A 17766-nucleotide genomic window follows, 5' to 3' on the forward strand; every position below is an offset into this window, starting at 1 on the left:
AACTGATTCCTGATCAGTAAACATACTGATTAGTATAATTATATACTAACATTTAGATTGTCATAAAGTGTAGTACATTTTTCCTGGCTTAGACTTGCTGGAAAAGGGATGTTTGTAGTTAAAAAATGGAGGCTGTGCTGCCTTTTTCTCAAAAGGCTATTGCTGTACGTGCTTATGAACTCAGTGAAAGGTGAATTAATTTTAAATATTAATCCAGGCAGACTTTACAGGAACAAATTAACCGGCCCCTGAAACTTGCATGGATTTGTCTATCTTGAATGATCATGAACACAAATGAGAGATGTGACAAGAGAAAGTTAGTAATAACCTTTTCAGATGGGGTGTTTGCGCGCTGACACCCGACAAGCTGGCAGGACTAGAAATAGCTTCGCAGATGGTACTTGGCACGGTACCGAGCAGCTCTCCTCTCGCGCGCTCCCCATCCTGCCTGTCAACTGCAGTACCCAATGGCTGCTTAGAGATGGGGAAACGGCAAGTATGAATTCAGCTCACAGGAGGCTGCGAGGTCAGACGTCAGTATTGCACTACGCATGGCTGAGTCAGTGACTGTGAGAAATTGAATTGAATTAATACCTAGCGGGGTTTGCGTCTTTGAACACTTAATGGACTGTATAGCTACAATCTCTTATCCTTGAGGGGAAGATGATGGAGGAAAAAGTAAGGCTCGCTGATGGTGTGGTGAACTACTGAAGAAATGATGGAAATATCAAATATGCGGAACTTAACAAGTAATGCCAAAGGATGCTGAGCTGGCTTTCAAAGCTTCCTTCTTGGAAGGAACAGAATTCCTTTGTGCTCTGATTTCAAAATTATTTCCATGCTTTTGTGTTTCCTCCCTGATAGATACAAGAGGAAGGTGCGTATCTGTTAACAGGAATAATCTGTGGGCATTATTCAGGAGAAGAATGAGGAAAAGTACTGTCCTTTGTGTGCACTGGTCAATTGAAATGTCTGCTGACAAAGAACAGACTTCAGGGGGAGGAAGAGGGGCATGAGCATTGCCATTGTGTAAGTCCTGGCAATATAAGCAGAACAGATTTCATTTCTTCTAAAGCCTTATAGCATTATATCTGTAACTTAGTGTATAGATAAAGCTCTGTAGCCCTATTCTACAAGTGTTGATTATGTGAATCATCTTAGGATAGGATTGGATCTAAGTTTATATTTTAAGAGCAGCTAGTTAATATAAGTTTTAGAAGATAAAGGGAGGAAAAAAAGGGTAAAAATCTTGGTTAATAATCCACTGCTGCGTCCTTTTCATTTAGATAAGGTGGTAGTGTGGTTTTGGAGGTAAGAAGTATATTGGTTTAGCACCGTAATTCTGTGTAGACAAGAGCCTGTTTTTATAAAACAAGTATGTTTATTGGCAGTATTCAGTAGAATGCACATGAAGTTTTTGTATTGGAATACATGCTAATTGTTTTGGCAGTAGAATTAATTCAGTTTAATGACTTCTTTTAATCATTAGTAATATATTCAGAGCAATATGTTGTTATGTATAAAGACAAACTGAAGCTCTCCTTCCACAGATGACTCCAAAGCATCATTAAATTGAAGAGCATTTACATTTTTTTAAAAACAGCTCTTCCCTTACTGCAAAAATAGGAAGCATACCACAATGACTAGTGTGCCATTTTGATGGTACTCTTTTTCCTCCTTTACATCATATTAAATAGGTTTGCTTAAATAAAGCCTTGAGCTTATTTGCTTTTCTTTGTGAGGCAGCTGCTTTTGAAGAAAATGCCTCTTCCCCTTGCAAAGGCAGAGCTTCCTTGATCCCTGACTGAGGGGGAAAATAAATTCTATCACTGACCTAAAGTTCTTGAATGGGTGCAGTGCTAGTGTCCCAATGTTTCTTTGGAGCCAGGAAAAACTGTATATTGAATTTGTGAAGATTGTCTAAATATACCAATATTCATAGGGTTGCATGGTTTGGTTGGGTTTTTTTCCCTGTAGGAAAGGAATTGATAAAGCAAGACTCTCTTACCTTTCGTTTATAAACTTTTGCGTACTAGATGGTCTATGCATATGGGGCTTTTTCCAGCTTTAGCGAATGAGGAAATGAGGCTGTGGGTTTAAAATGTTGGGTTTTTTCTCTCTTGCAGTTTTACATTAAATGCAATATGTTATTAAGCACGCAGGAGAAAATTTTGCTTCTAGGCTGGTGGTGTGCCTCAGTCATTGCCCATGGTTTCTATGGCACAGTGTGCAGCTGGTGGTCATCGGCTGGGAAATTAGTTGAAAGTTGACATTGCAAATACTTCTTTTCAGAGTGAGACAGAGATCTGAAAATATAGTAACTTTCTTGGAGGCTTGAAGTAATGCACTGTGCAGAGCACCATTCACTGTTGTAGGCTGAAATTACAGATTAATGTAGTATGGCAGCCAGGTGCCACATGAGACTAATGGCTTCCTGGCACTTTTAATTATCAGCAGTTCACTACTGTTTGAAAAGTACTGGTGTTTTCTGGTCTGCATAATGCTTCTGTGAAGCACAATACTTCCTAACAGTTTGCCTGTTCTTGCAAATGGGACAGCTCTGCTTTTGTTGGTCACTCTTCCATCAGTGTAGGTAGGTAGCTGTGTTGACGCAACTGTGGAACTTCCTAGTGAATGCCAGTGTGGCTTGCCTGCATCACTGGGGCTGGTTTGTAGTTGAAGTTCCATTTTTTACAAACATGTGGTGGGTTGACCCTGCTGGACACCAGGTGCCCACCAAAGCTGCTCTATCACTCCCCTTCTTAGCTGGACAGGGGAGAGAAAATATGACAAAAGGCTCATGTGTCGAGATAAGGACAGGGAGATCCCTCATCATTACCGTCACAGGCAAAACACACTTGACTTGGGGAAATTAGTTTAATTTATTACCAATCAAAATCAGAGTAGGATAATGAGAAATAAAACCAAATCTTAAAAACACTTTCCCCCCACCCCTCCCTTCTTCCTGGGTTCAACTTGACTCCCAATTTTCTCTGCCTCCTCCCCCCAAGCGGCACAGAGGGATGGGGAATGGGCGTTGCGGTCAGTTCATCACATGTTGTTTCTGCCATTTCTTCCTCCTCACACTCTTCCCCTGCTCCAGCGTGGGGTCCCTCCCATGGGAGATAGTTCTCCACAAACTTCTCCAATGTGGGCCCTTCCAATGGGCTGCAGTTCTTCATGAACTGCTCCAGCGTGGGTCCTTTCCATGGGGTGCAGTCCTTCAGGAACAGACTGCTCCAGCGCGGGTCCCCTGCGGGGTCACAAGTCCTGCCAGAAAACCTGCTCCAGCGTGGGCTCCTCTCCCCATGGGTCCACAGGTCCTGCCAGGAGCCTGCTCCAGCCTGGGCTTCCCACAGGGCCACAGCCTCCTTCGGGCATCCACCTGCTCTGGTGTGGGGTCCTCCATGGGCTGCAGGTGGGTATCTGCTCCACCACGGACCTCCATGGGCTGCAGGGAGACAGCCTGCCTCACCGTGGTCTTCACCACGGGCTGCGGGGGAATCTCTGCTCCGGTGCCTGGAGCACCTCCTCCCCTCCTTCTTCACTGGCCTTGGCGTCTGCAGAGTTGTTTCTTTCACGTATTCTCACTCATCTCTTCTCTGGCTGCCGTTGCACAGTTATTTTTCCCCTTCTTAACCATGTTATCCCAGAGGCCCTACCACCATTGCCAATTGGCTCGGCTTTGGCCAGCGGTGGGTCTGTCTTGGAGCTGGCTGGCATGGACTCTGTCGGACATAGGGGAAGCTTCTAGCAGCTTCTCAGAGAAGCCACCCCTGTAGCGCCCCCACTACCAAAACCTTGCCACGCAAACCGAATACGTTAGGACTTCTTGAACAAAATGCACTGCCAAGTCTTGGTTAGCAATTTAAGAAATCAATATTTTAAAACTATGGAGAGAGAGTGAATGTTTTGGTCTTAGTAATGCATGAAATAAAGTAACTCCTAACAAGTTTTACGTTGCTGGTATGGAGCAAAGGGTTTATGCATTTCCCTGCAGAAACAACCTCCTGTCCCCAGTGGCTTTGTTGGGGAGGCAGGGAGGAATGATATTGTTAACTTTGATTTTTTTGATAGAAAGACTTGTTATTTGGTAGTTCTGATGTTTTCATTTTTTTGAACACTTGCAACTTCTTCTAAAGCCTATTTACAGGAGAATAGAAGACACAGGTCGTCTTTCTTACATACTTACCACAGATGCAGCTCCTTTTTCAGACTAACTGATAGAGCAGCTCAGTGACACAGTTCTCCTAGGCAAATATTGTAGGGTAAAGCCAGTGACTGTCTTTTCTGACATGCTAGATTCCACCTCTTCATCATTTTCTCTTTGTTCAGATTTAAAATAATTTTAGTTGTCTTGTTTATTGTAGAGCAAAGTTGTACTTCAGTGGTAGTATTTATCTGAGTACACATGCTGTCAAACAAATGGAACTTCAGATTTTGTCAGGTGTATATCCAATAGATGAAAGAAATAAATTCATTTTTTGTGTGTACTGTGACTCAACAGTGATGAGATTTAAGATTGTAATTTTAGATTGCTGTTATTAAGATGAGTGAAGAATCATAATTCAGATGGTGCTGTCTCAAGCCAAACTGTTTGAATCCTCAGAAATCTTGCAATTTTGGCTTGCATTTTGCATCTTCTGGCTAATAGATGATGAGCTGATCTCACAGTTAGCATTAATCTGCACATTAAAGGGAGGAAAGTACAACATAGAAGCAGAGCAAATGAATGATGTGGCCAGCTGCAATTTGAACAGCTCTTGGAAATTTTTTACTAATCTATCTGTTTCGGAAACGATTTAGTATTTAAGGATCCTGTCCTCCTCCAGCTGGCAGCCTCTGCCTATTTCGTAGTGCGGTGTGCTGAGTTGATGGCTGATGTGTCCGTGCTCTGAAGGGATGGATGGACATGGCCGGCAGCAGGAGGTAGGTTAATCTGCACGTGCTGCCCCTCTCCTCCCGGGCTTGCTGGCTGTACATACCAAGGCAGAAGTAGCCCCCGTTCCAATACTGGGAAGGTATAGCTGAAACAGTCGAGCCTCGCGCATTTAGTTCTTTATTCAGACATGACTAAGGAGGAAGTATGATGCCAGCTGAGTCAGTGTTACTTCCTGTAGCACCGGTTTTTCTCAGCTTCTGTGAAGAGATTATTAACTAGGGCCCTACTTCAGTGTGAACTCTGAATCACTGTGTAGAAGGTAACGTGGCTTTAGATGGCTTTCTGGATTAAGAATCACATTTTAATTGCCTTCTCTGTTAAAGGGTTATTCATGTCTGCTCTGCCAAAATGCTTGATAAGCCTGCATATCCTTACAGTGGTTCATTTTCACTTTCTAGTGTGTTTCACTTATTTAAAGTAACCTGAGCACTTTAGCTACTGAGAAATAGTGAGTCATACATTTTGATACTATAAAATGTGGCACCTGCGAAACTCTGGTTTCTTACAGCGTGGTTAGAAATATTATCAGGGCTAGGATCAAAGTGCTGCTTTAGTAAAGGCCTGATCACATGGGGCTGTATTAGGATTTGCTGAGATATTTTGTCACAGGACTGCTATGTATAGGTTTGAGTACTGCACACACACATGCACATACACACACTCCCATCCACCCACCCTCTTTGTGGGATAGTTGGTTGTACCATGATGTGCAAATATAAAGGCGCAGATGAGATACAGATGTTCTTTTTTTTTTTTTTTAAAAGTTTGACCATTTCTTAGGAAGTTTAGCTGTAGTAATAAGGAATATCATCATGTATAAACAGGGGTCAGGCTTTGGTTTCAAGTTAGATTTTAGTTATATGCTATAATCCACATTTCTGATTATTTGTAGGCATATTTTGTACCTATTAAAACGGTTATGTTTTGTATGCGCATATATATGGAAGAAAAGGTGCAAAAGTTTTTCCTAAATTGTTGATGTTCTTGAAAGGCAGGTTTGCAGATCTCACTCTTGCAAACTTTTGCACGTTTCATAATACAGAATTTACCTTTATCTAATAGAGAAGTAAAACAACTAAGAAGATACATTAGCCATGCTGAAATGCTGTATATCTTAATACGTTCAGAATTGTATTGGAAGTCCTGAGGAAAACTCTTATGTCCTTTTAATGAGAGTGGTTGGATCATCTTTATTTTTCAACTGTAAATCTGAGCATTTCTAGCCATAAGCAAGGCTTGCAGTACTTTTAGCTTATTCAATAGACCTTTGGCTGACTTCACATCCTAAAGATGCATGTCTTACTGCAGCATATTTTAAGCTTGGCAGGAAACAGTATTGCAGTAGATTCTCTCTGCACCAAACTTCTGCTTTATCGGGTATGAGATCCTTCCCTCATTCAAATGGGGTGGGAAGAAGCTTGTGTTCCTTAGTTGAGAGGTGTGTTTCTTATTCTTTGCATTCTGCTAATACTAATTTTCTGCCAATGTAAACTGCATAAGATTTATCATAGCCTTTTTGTTCTGATTTAAGCTCCTCTTCTTACTGGTCGCTGAAACCTGAAGCTGAAACATGTCATGCTAGATGTTCACTTTTTTGAATAATCTTGATACTTGTTTTGTCATTACTTCTAAGCAACTTAAAAAGAGGACATTCTGCTCATCTTGTTTGTACAGTTCATGCTTTTAAAATTTGTTGTTCTTTTCCTAGCTAGGTTATTATTCTTACCTCTTTTGCCTTCTTGAATCCTAGCAGTCATATTTAAGGTCTTCTGGTAAAAGTTGTGGGATTTGCAGGCTGCGAGCAAGTGGGGCATTGAGGCTCCTGTGGGAAATTATGACCCTTCTTTGTCTGTCAGAACTTGTAGCTGTGCAGACGTCTGTCTCCGGTTATCCAGTACCTGAGGCTTTTGGAAAGTTCTTCAGTTAAACCCATAAATAAGGAGCGTTGTCATGCCCACACTTAAAAGGCAAATAGCAAAGGAACTGATTTAGGAATTCCAGTGAGGTGCAAGGACACAGATATGTCTGTGCTGTTCTGATACAAAACTTTCTGTTTTAAAGAGTACAAATAGAAGGCATAAGTACTTTTGGTAAAATTCAACAATTGCTGTTGCAAGTTGATACCTAATTTTTAAATAGTTTGAGAGTACTGGATCTTGAAACTGATTGGTTTTGTTGGTAGGTTTAATAATTAATTGGAAAATGTAATCAGTATATTAATTTAAGGAATGTAACATAACTTAATCACAGGTGTAAAAAAATCTTAAAACTGTTACATTAAAATTTGCTAGTTTAGAATAAATGTTCTACTTGTTACTGACGGTGCTGTAGGTCTTGGCTTTAATAATATAGTTCATATGGTTGCTGTCTCGGTTGTGGTGGCTTACTGTTGTTCCTTCTAAGAGTAACTGAAAACTTAAAAAAGAATGCACAGAAATAAACCTTTGGCTGGTGTCTTGACGTATCAACTAGTTTAGGGCTGGCCACCTTTGTAAAGGGCAAGTTGCAGAAAAAGCGAAGTCAGTACTAAAAGCCTGTGCTCCGAGAAGGGTTTTCCAAAACAGGTTTCATTGGAAAAAATGACATTTAATTTTTAATTTCATGGTTTGATTAGAACATATAATTTAAGAGTAAGAATAAAAATAAAATGCTCAGTTGTATTTGACTTACCTGTTCAGGAAGGGATTTCTGTGAATACAGCTTCACAGGCAGGCTCAACTGATCAGGCACTGTCTCTGTTGATCACACGGCAATAAACAGGTAATTCTTGCTGTCTACTTATTGTTCCAAATCATTGTTCATGTCTGTAAACATAAACAGGAGTACAACAAAGAAAATGGAGGTGGATAATATTAATCTTCAAAACCTATACATAGAGTGTGAATGCCTCTAAAATTTAAATGTATAATGTTTCTGAAATTTTGAAATGCTGAACATTTCTCTTATTTCTGTTTTCAGCACCTCATCTCGTATTGCTAAAGGAATAGACTACACAAAAATGAGCCTCCATGGTGCAAGTGGTGGACATGAGAGATCAAGGGACAGACGCAGATCAAGTGACAGATCTCGTGACTCATCCCATGAAAGAGCAGAATCTCAGCTCACTCCATGCATCAGGAATGTTACGTCACCAACAAGACAGTGTCATTCTGGTGTGTTCAGATCTATAGCATTTCAGGATTAAAATTCTTAAACTTAATTACTAATTTGGTAAAATAATACAATAAAAAGCATTATTTGTTGATGCCACAACATACAGATTTCTTACATGTGCCCTGGGCTGGGAGTACCCTCTTTTGATAGGTCATAACTTTCTTCAGTCTGCAGGGTGTATTCCTACATGATGCTCTTATTTAGTTCAAATCACAAGAACAGTCTAGTTTTTCTAAGAAGGTAATTGACTAAACACTTCCCCTTTACTTGGTAGGGTTTAGGTATTTAGAAATATAGGAGACACTTCTCTTTTTTTTTTTTTTAAGTGACAAAACTTGGTTTGTTTCTTTGAACTACAGCACTAAACAACTGTGATGCATAGCCTCTGTATTATGTTGAGTTGCTTTTTCAGTACTAGAATGCTAACTTTTTCTTGTAAAGGCTTTGGGGATGTGAGGTGTCTTTGATGTCTAAGTGGTAGAAACTTCAGGATCTCATATGTGGACAGTTATTTTTGAAGGTTTCTTTAACTAGAATAGATTTAATGGGAAGAATTTGTACTTAACTTACCAAGTTGCCATGTTTGTGTCTGAAAAGACACCAACTGCATAGAGCTCCTGTAAATCTATAATTTCATTTCCTGTTTTTTCTCCTTCCACCTTGTCCCCACTTAAGATCGAGAAAAGGATCACAGTTCATCTCGACCAAGCAGCCCTCGTCCTCAGAAGACTTCCCCTAATGGTTCCGTTGTTAGCATGGGGAACAGCAGCAGAAACAGCAGCCAGTCAAGTTCAGATGGGAGCTGCAAGGCTGGTGGGGAAATGGTGTTTGTGTATGAAAATGGAAAAGAGGGAGCTCGGAATGTAAGAACTGCTGAACGAGTAACACTTATAGTGGATAACACCAGATTTGTTGTAGATCCTTCAATCTTTACTGCACAACCTAATACAATGTTGGGCAGGTCTGTACCTTTTTTTTTTTTCCTTAATCTCTAACTAACTGTAGGAGAGAGCCATAAATGCTTTGTAGATATTAACTGTTTAAATAGCTGTTGATCTCATATTGCTACAGCTGATCTGCTAATGTTTAATATTATCAGTTTGCAAAGGTCTTTAAGTAAAAATTAGATGTAAGTTCCCTGTATTTGGCAGAGAAGCTAATAAGTATCTATTACCTAGAGACGAAAGAGTTCATAAGTAAATTACCATTTCATGATGCACTCATTTCCTTGTATCTTGCTGGGCATTGCTTGTGTATTCGGTTTGCTTCATTCCGTCTTTTGTTTTTTAAAGCTTGTTGCTTCATAAAACAAAGTAGTGAGTATAGATAGTCTCTTTCAAAATAGCAAGGAGGAGAACCATGAAGGAATTTGTTTTGCTTAATGGGCCTACACTCAAGCTCAGCACATTTATCTTCTGAAATGCTTTTTGAACAGGGGAATGTCAGATAGATCGTCAGTATAATAGATCAGAGCCTCTCAGCAAAGAGACCTAACTCACAATGGTCAATAGCTGAATGAAAGTCCACAAGATGTGTATAATACTTTCTGTAGAAACTATAATGAGCAACATATTTAACAAGTTTACTTGGTGGGAAAAGATTCTATACTGTACTTGCTCAAATACTGGCTGGTTTTGCATTGTCTGAATATAGAGAGCACTGCTTACAAACTTCCAGCAAGAAAGAAATGAAGGTTTATGTTTGTGTCACTTTGGATTTGGCTTTTTCATTAAAATGTGGCTGTTTATCAGCCCCTAAGGATATAATCATATTTAAAATACACACATATAAAGCTGCTTGCCAAGGTACAGGTAATAAATGTGATTAAACAATTTCTGCTTTGTTTAAATCACTACTGTGTGGGATAAATAGTACCTTGGTTCCCTGTTTTGTGAAAAATCGGGGAACAATTACAGAGAAAGCGAAAAATGCTTTTCTCTGTAAACGGAAATAAATAGAAGTAATAATTAATACAATTAAATCGTTGATGTAACGCATTTGTATAATACATGCATACATATATACATGTAAATATCCAGACTAACAAACTGGGAGTGTATCAGGGTGAAGTTATGCAGTGAAATAGTTTCCTTTTCCATGCCCAGCCTCAGAGTAAGTGGTGCTGGCTAATGCACTAGATTTTTTGGGGGTGTGTGTTGCTGACTTATTCTCCCTTTGGGTTTGGTTCAAGGAACAAGCTTATTTTATCTTCTGCTAATTCAAAAGTAGGTTAATAAAGATACAGAAATACTGTTCTAAAATGCAAGTTATTTATAAACCCACTTTCCCCCAATGTCAGTTCACAGGACACTAAACAGGAACAGTTTAGCTAGTATGTTCTGGGAGGTAAAAGTAACTATAATAAGAATGTATTATTTGCTTTAAGCCTATATCCTGTTAGACTGCCTTTTTGCTAAATATTATTTCTTGTCTTGAAGAGTGGTCAGAAAACACATCAAATCATTAAGTGAAAAACGTTACTTTGTTCTCCATTATAAATGCACACAGTACACCAACTCTGTTTCTTTGGGTTGTGTGTATGAAAGCAAAGCTTTGCCATTGAGGTATGTCTGTAAACAAAACAAAGAGTAGATGGCAATACTTTTTGTAAGCATAGGGTGTAATTCTGTGTGTTCTAGAAAGTCAGATACTTGGGGACTTGTAGTTTTCTCCTTAGTCTAACTTTCCTTGCATCCTAGCAGGGAGAAGTATGCTGTACATGTTACCCTTAAGTAGGGGTATCTTCTATCAGAATGTTATTTTAACTTTTGAATTAACTAAATCTTTTAAATTAAATTGAGGTGAGTTGCATGTACTTGAACACTAAGTTCTGTTTCTTAAACTACCTCAAATGTCTTTAAATAAGGAGAATTCCACAATAAAACCTATTCTCTGCTACATTACCCCACAAATGCCAAAGACGACTTGTTTCAGGTTCCCCCCACCTTTGGCACTGGCAGGAAATGGCATGGTCTCACTTTGGTTTTGATCAAAGGATATTGGCAAATTAAGATTCAAGAATAGAACTAGACTTTCCTGAGTTACACTATCCTGCTTTCTATTTTCTAGTAGTCTTGCTAAACTTAAACCAAACTGAACACTGTACATACATAGGAGATAGAATAGACTGTTTTTTCCCTGCAATTTCAGTACCATGTTTGACGTTTTACTTTTCAGATTTAAAAAAAAAAAAATCAGTAAGGAATTCTAACCAAATTATTTTTATTATTGAGCAGGATGTTTGGATCAGGTAGAGAACATAACTTTACACGTCCTAATGAAAAAGGAGAGTATGAAGTTGCTGAAGGAATTGGTTCCACTGTGTTTCGTGCTATTCTGGTGAGTTTTCAGGGCCAAGTACTGTTAGGACAAGCGCTATGAGTATTAAGAGATGTAACTTCTTGATTTAGCCTTACTTGCATACCTGGACTTTGTGGATGGAATAAATACTGTTCTTCTATTGTTCTCTAGAGGAGAAAAAATGCTTGATACGGAAACACCCCTAGGTTTTCTAGACATGTGCATGTGACAGCCAGGGACAGAGAAAGCATGCATGAAATGAGTCTAAAAACTACTGCCTGCCAGAAATTTGTTCACCTTCTCCTATGCATCTGGTTCACCTAATTCAGATATATTCAGCCCTTCTTTTACTGAAAATAGATGAAACAGAGTACTGGAAGTTAACTTACTGTAGGTAACAGGAGAAAAGCAAACTTCAGTCTGAGAAAGAAATGGACCATTATGTATTTCATATCTACACAAAGAAGTACAGCTGCCATACTCCTTTGTCAGCAGAGTCGGAATAGCAAAAGCTGAGTGAAGTGTAGATAAAAGACAATATACACGCACCAAAATGATCAGTATTAATAGCTGTCTCTTCAATAACAATTTTAACCAGTGCTTACTGCTCTGAAAGCAGATCAGAAGATTGTGAATTTTATTGTCCTCAAATTTATCAAAGTTTAACACGTGTTGCGTTTTTACATTTTAGGGGGTTTGCTTGTGGAGAAAGCATCATAAATGAAATGATGAAATGTTCTGTCAGTGAATGTTGAAGTGCATTGTGTTATTTTGTTTGCTGCATTACTGTAGGATTACTACAAGACTGGAGTGATACGCTGTCCTGATGGGATATCTATTCCTGAATTGAGAGAAGCGTGTGACTATCTCTGTATCTCTTTTGAGTATAGTACTATTAAATGCAGAGATCTCAGTAAGTACAGAATTTATTAAAATAATTTGAATTATACAGACTAACTTAAGCAAATATATGGGGGGGTGTTAACTCCTAGTTATATCCTTTATTGAGGTAAGGAACGTGGCTGACACTACATGAGCAAAATCTATCCTTTTTTTATCTCTTATGTAATAAAGCTCAAAGACAATAGATACACACCTTTTGAAAAATAATGTTTCTGATATTTCAATATCTGATGTTCAGATATTTTTCTGCTGTGGTCAGCTCTGTGGAATACATTGATGCATTTGCAGTACAGATACAGTAACATTAAGTGGTATCATTTTTGTAGAGAACAGGGAGGATATTTTATTCAACTCCTTGCTTAAGAGAATTAAGCTGTGTTGCTAGCAAAAGTAGCACAGCCTTGCTGGTGGTGTAGGGTGCGTCACGGTTTCCAGTGTTGTAGTGTTTCTTCAGCTCGTTCCTTCCCTGAGCACAGATGAAGTTTCAGCCAATGTTTAGATGACCTGGCCTGTGTCTTTGGTTCCTATGATCTCATGGCATTTGTGCAGTGCAGGGCCAAGCTGTGGCATTCCACCTGCGAGATCTGTGCAGGGCACCCATGCCTTCACCGGCAGTGCCGCGACCTCACAGCATGTCGCCTGCTGAGTCACATTCCCGGTGCACTTTGTCCTTAGCAGAAGGATTTAGCAGCTCATGCTGTGAGGGTTTTGAGAGGCTTTGTTTTTAAGCTACTGCTTATGAAAAGTGGGTTGCATGCTCTACTCTTTCAGCAACTGGCTTAAGTGTTTCTTTTAGGAAGCCTGAGAAGAGTCTTACACAGAATTACCAGATGTTTAGCAGTAGTAAAACATGAAGGAGGTCTCCTCAAAGTCACTCCTCTGTCTGCCCAACATTATGTTAATATCTGCAGTACAGTCTTATTAGTTTGAACTTCTGGTGTGGCTTCTGGTAAACATTTGAAAAAGTTCTGATTTTATATAAACTAATAGACTAAGTGTCTTTACAGCTGTCTGCAGTAAATACTACAAAATAAACAGAATGGCTGTGTTTCTTATTCCTGCTTTAATTTTTTTTACCAAGCTTTCAAATGTGCCTATGCTTGAAATTTTGTTCCAGGTGCTCTCATGCATGAATTGTCAAATGATGGTGCTCGCAAACAATTTGAGTTTTATCTAGAAGAAATGATTCTCCCATTAATGGTAGCCAGTGCCCAAAGTGGTGAGAGGGAGTGCCACATTGTTGTGCTGACAGATGATGATGTTGTTGACTGGGATGAAGAGTATCCTCCACAAATGGGCGAGGAATATTCACAAAGTAAGTTTATTTTCTTTGTTTCCACCAAGCCACGCTATGGTAAAGGTAGCAGTAAATGTGCTGATTTACATTTTTTGTACATAAGCACTGTTAACAAAGTCTTTACCACATCCCTAATGCCTCACAAAAAAACCCCTTAGTTTTCATGTTCTGCTTAATATTTTGCTTCACAGAAGCATATGTTGCATGTTATGTTCAAATCTAATTAAAAAGAAAAGCTAATTTTTATTATTATGGTATTGTCAGTCAATGAGGGGGAAGGAAATACTTTTTCAGAAAGAGCTTGATGAGGAAAATGGATAGGAGTAATGTTTACCATGGAAGAACTAGAGGAGTTTTTTTTGAAAAAAAAGTGTCTGTTAATATTTTGGAAGTATAACAGAATGGTCTATAGATGAGTTAAAGCACCTGTGAATGGAGTGCCCTTCCCTGCATCAGTGCTGTCCTTGTAGCTGAAAATGTTCCTTCAGTGTGAAAACTTGAAATTCAGGGGTTTGTGGGGACGTATAGGAGCTTGAGATACTCTTTGTACTCCAGTAGTATAAAATCTTCTTAGTCTCTTCAAAGTATTACAGTTTTGTTTGTTGTTGTGTGGGGTTTTTTTAATAAAAAACCAAAACACCAACAAAAGAAACCCTTACATTTTTGGAGGATGCAAACCTGCAGCCCTTCCTAAAGAAGGGAGGCTCTATGTGAATATAGATCAAATGTGGCTGTTCTAATGTAGCAACACAATTGGCTCAGGTTTCTAGGACCTTTATGTCTCAAAGATGTCAATTAAAAATACCCCCTACCCTAAGTAATTAGTTAGGCACACACTTGCTTTTTACATTTATACTTTTCATGAACAGTAGATTTGGATCTCTGCAGCTATACAGGATTTACGGCCCCAGTCCCTTCTTTTAAGATGCTATAATCTAAATTTCAAAGGTGTCCCTCTTGTTCTGCTTCACAGCTCTGGGTTTTCTGAAACTGATTTGCAGATCTCTGATATAATGGCAAGCAGAATGGAAAGATTTTTGTAAAGAAGTCTGCAGGAATTCCATCAAAAGGGAAAAAAATTGAGATGTCTTTTTTGTGGAGGTGGTGTTTGGAGTATATAATGTGGTTTGCTCTGGTAATTGTCCTATTGCATTCCTAAATCCAACAAAAAAAACCCTATGTGTATAAAACAGACTAAACTGATAGGGAGAAAGAGATGTGTAACCAACCCATTTCACAGTACCTTCAGCCATTTTTCTCAGAGAGTTCTTGAATCTCTCCCCCTGTTCTGAAACAGAAATACTAGAGTAAAGCGAAACATTGAAAAAGATAACTCTTTGTGTTTTAAGACTAGAAGTTTAATCTTTGAATACAGTTTTTCCTCATTGAAATGTATTTTTAGTTATTTACAGCACAAAGTTGTATAGATTCTTCAAGTACATTGAAAATCGAGATGTGGCCAAATCAGTTCTGAAGGAAAGGGGGCTGAAGAAGATCCGACTGGGTATTGAAGGTAAGAGAAGCACTGCTTGCACACTAACTCTTTGAGAAAGAAGGTCTCCTGCACTTCTCTGCTTTATGATCCTCTCTGCAGTTGAAAAAATAAGGGTTGGCATTGTCTTTCGTCTTGAGGTTAGATGATAAAATGGCTAGAGGGGGAGTGGTACCCAATACACAACTGGTCCAGCTTGATTACAGGCTCATAACTGGTCTACAAGATGTAGCTAGCTTCTAGACTCTTTGCAGAGTAACTTAGGTGGTTTCTACTGACTTACAACTTGCATCTCATGCCACTTGCCTTTTAGTTTCCATGCAAAATCTTCTCTGAACTTCATTTGAACTAATGATGCATTTTTACAGGTTCATATATTCTGTTCTTGGTCTGGTGTCCTTTTCAGGGCTTGAAATGAAAAATTTCATGTTAAGTGGCAGGTAAATACTTTCTTTCAGGAAATACAAAACTATCAAATGAATCATTGAAGCACAAAGAAGTATTAATCTGAAATAAACATCTTCTAAGTTAGGAGGCTGATCTGTAAAACCTCAGCTATGGCTTTGCAAGAGACAACTACATTAAGTAGTCTTAGATTTTTATTGTGAATGTAACAACTGGGGTTTTTTGCATTTCATTTCCCTTCTGATTGTTGACCCAAATATTTAAAAAGTCCAGCCTCTATAATTTGCAGGATTTCTATCGTTTACTCATCAAGTTGTCATAGTTACATTTGTAATTTGCCAACCAAACCCAAATAATTTAACTGCTTGTGATCCTTAATATAAGTAAGTTGAGCTGAACAAGTTGTGGGCCTTCAGACTGACATGCCATTCAACTAAACAAGAACTGGTTTTGTGTGTAATGCTGACTACTACCAGATCATTTCTTGTTTTAGACAAAGAACAACTGTTTGACTAAACTTTAATGCTAGTGCCCCATAATAATATGTAACTTTCTAGAAATGGAAATTATTACCTAGGCAGAGGGGAGAGATGACTCAAACACAGCATAACCAGAATTGATGATTGGTATAAACTGATGTGTTTTCATCATTTGGGGGAGCTGGGAGGAACACGCTAGGATTCCACTGGGGGAAATTAAACCACAGATCAGAGCGATGCTGTTCTGTACTTCTGAGATCTCATTTCCAGGTCATAGTGGTTTAGAAACAGCCAGGAGCAACTAGGTTTGCCTGTGAATTTTGGAAGAGTTGTCTGATGGCAATATATTCATTATCAATAGCACTGTAGCCTCTTTCCTTGCAATTTGGTTGGTAGTTAAACTGCTGACTCTGTGTTCTGCTTGCATAGATCACATTAAAAGAACACCATGATGGCATCTGTTTCCATTCAGGATGTTGATGACTGCTAATCTTCACTGTGCTTCCACATGCTGCCTTTCTGTAAAAGAAAACCCTGAGGCAAACAGTGCAGGAAATGTTAACTTCTACTGTACTCTGTTTCTTAGGTTACCCCACATACAAAGAGAAAGTGAAAAAACGACCGGGTGGAAGGCCGGAGGTGATTTACAACTATGTCCAAAGACCATTTATTCGGATGTCATGGGAGAAGGAGGAAGGGAAGAGTCGGCATGTTGACTTTCAGTGTGTGAAAAGCAAATCTATTACAAATTTAGCAGCAGCAGCAGCAGATATACCCCAGGACCAGCTTGTGGTAATGCATCCTACCCCCCAAGTAGATGAGCTGGATATTCTGCCTATTCATCCTCCACCTAATAACAGTGAGATGGATACTGAGGGACAAAACCCACCACTCTGATCTAGGCTCTTACTAAAACAAAAGCATGCTACTTTAAAGTGACTCTGTACTCAACTCATACTACACTGCAAGTCCAGTTTTTTCCATTGTGTAACAGTGTTTAGGATATTGCAGTACAGACCTTTGAAAAGACCAAAGGGAGTACCTGATTGTTTTTTGAAAGAGTACAGCTCAAACACGCTGGGGTTACAGTTACATACATGTATGTGTTTACGAGTAGGTTTGTGACATTGGTGATTTGTATGCTGGACTGTCCTCACTCTTAAGCCCATCAAAAGCAATGGGATGCTGGTGGTTAGTGTACATCAGTATTGTTACACAGGGGTTAGAATGCAGAATTGGAATTGATAGTAGCACTTTATAAATGGTTGATAAATGGAATTTGAAGCCATTTTTTATACATGTATTGTACAATGCTAACAAACAAAGTGCTTCTATCAAAAGTATTAACTGTAAATAGTTTTGCTCTGAATAGACTGACCCTTTTAAAATTATTGTACATGGTTGAGCACAAAACTACTTACTATTGGGTTTTTGGATTGAGGACATGATTCAATTACCCATGTAACATCTTGTTTAACTCAAAGTTCTTTAGTGAATTTTTTCACTTGTTTGCAGCATGAGCCATGTTCAAAAATTGTGAACAATGGATAGGGGCTTTATCGTAAGTTTTGCCTTACCTTAATCTGTTCACAAATATTTATTTAATACATTTTTCATAAGTGTCATGAAATAGGAAAATGCAAATGGTTCATTTGTCATTTATTAATGATTGTAAACAAAGTTTTTCATGCAAATAAAGTTTCCATTATTTTAATGTGTTTGAATTATCTGTGGATGAGATTAAGTATATGGATGAATTTTGAAAGTAGTTGCTTTCTCTGTTAAAGAGAAATCT

General features: G+C 38.8%; 1 protein-coding gene across 3 annotated transcripts in view; it reads left to right on the top strand.

The window, feature by feature from the left end:
* Positions 1–17669, top strand: part of BTBD10 (BTB domain containing 10) — a 31201-nt gene extending 13532 nt beyond the window's left edge. For 2 of the 3 annotated variants that reach the window (XM_059825825.1, XM_059825823.1), the window contains exons 2-8: positions 7901–8094; positions 8771–9056; positions 11332–11434; positions 12188–12308; positions 13416–13613; positions 14998–15108; positions 16558–17669. In XM_059825825.1, coding sequence (XP_059681808.1) covers positions 7941–8094; positions 8771–9056; positions 11332–11434; positions 12188–12308; positions 13416–13613; positions 14998–15108; positions 16558–16868 — 1284 coding nt within the window. In that variant the 5' untranslated portion in view covers positions 7901–7940 and the 3' untranslated portion in view covers positions 16869–17669. Of the gene's footprint in view, positions 1–752; positions 878–7900; positions 8095–8770; positions 9057–11331; positions 11435–12187; positions 12309–13415; positions 13614–14997; positions 15109–16557 lie in introns of those variants that run through there. The other variant, XM_059825822.1, reaches the window with a different exon arrangement.
* The last annotated feature ends 97 nt before the right edge of the window (positions 17670–17766 follow it).

The sequence above is a fragment of the Gavia stellata genome, chromosome 17, assembly GCF_030936135.1.
Source record: "Gavia stellata isolate bGavSte3 chromosome 17, bGavSte3.hap2, whole genome shotgun sequence".
NCBI lineage: Eukaryota > Metazoa > Chordata > Aves > Gaviiformes > Gaviidae > Gavia > Gavia stellata.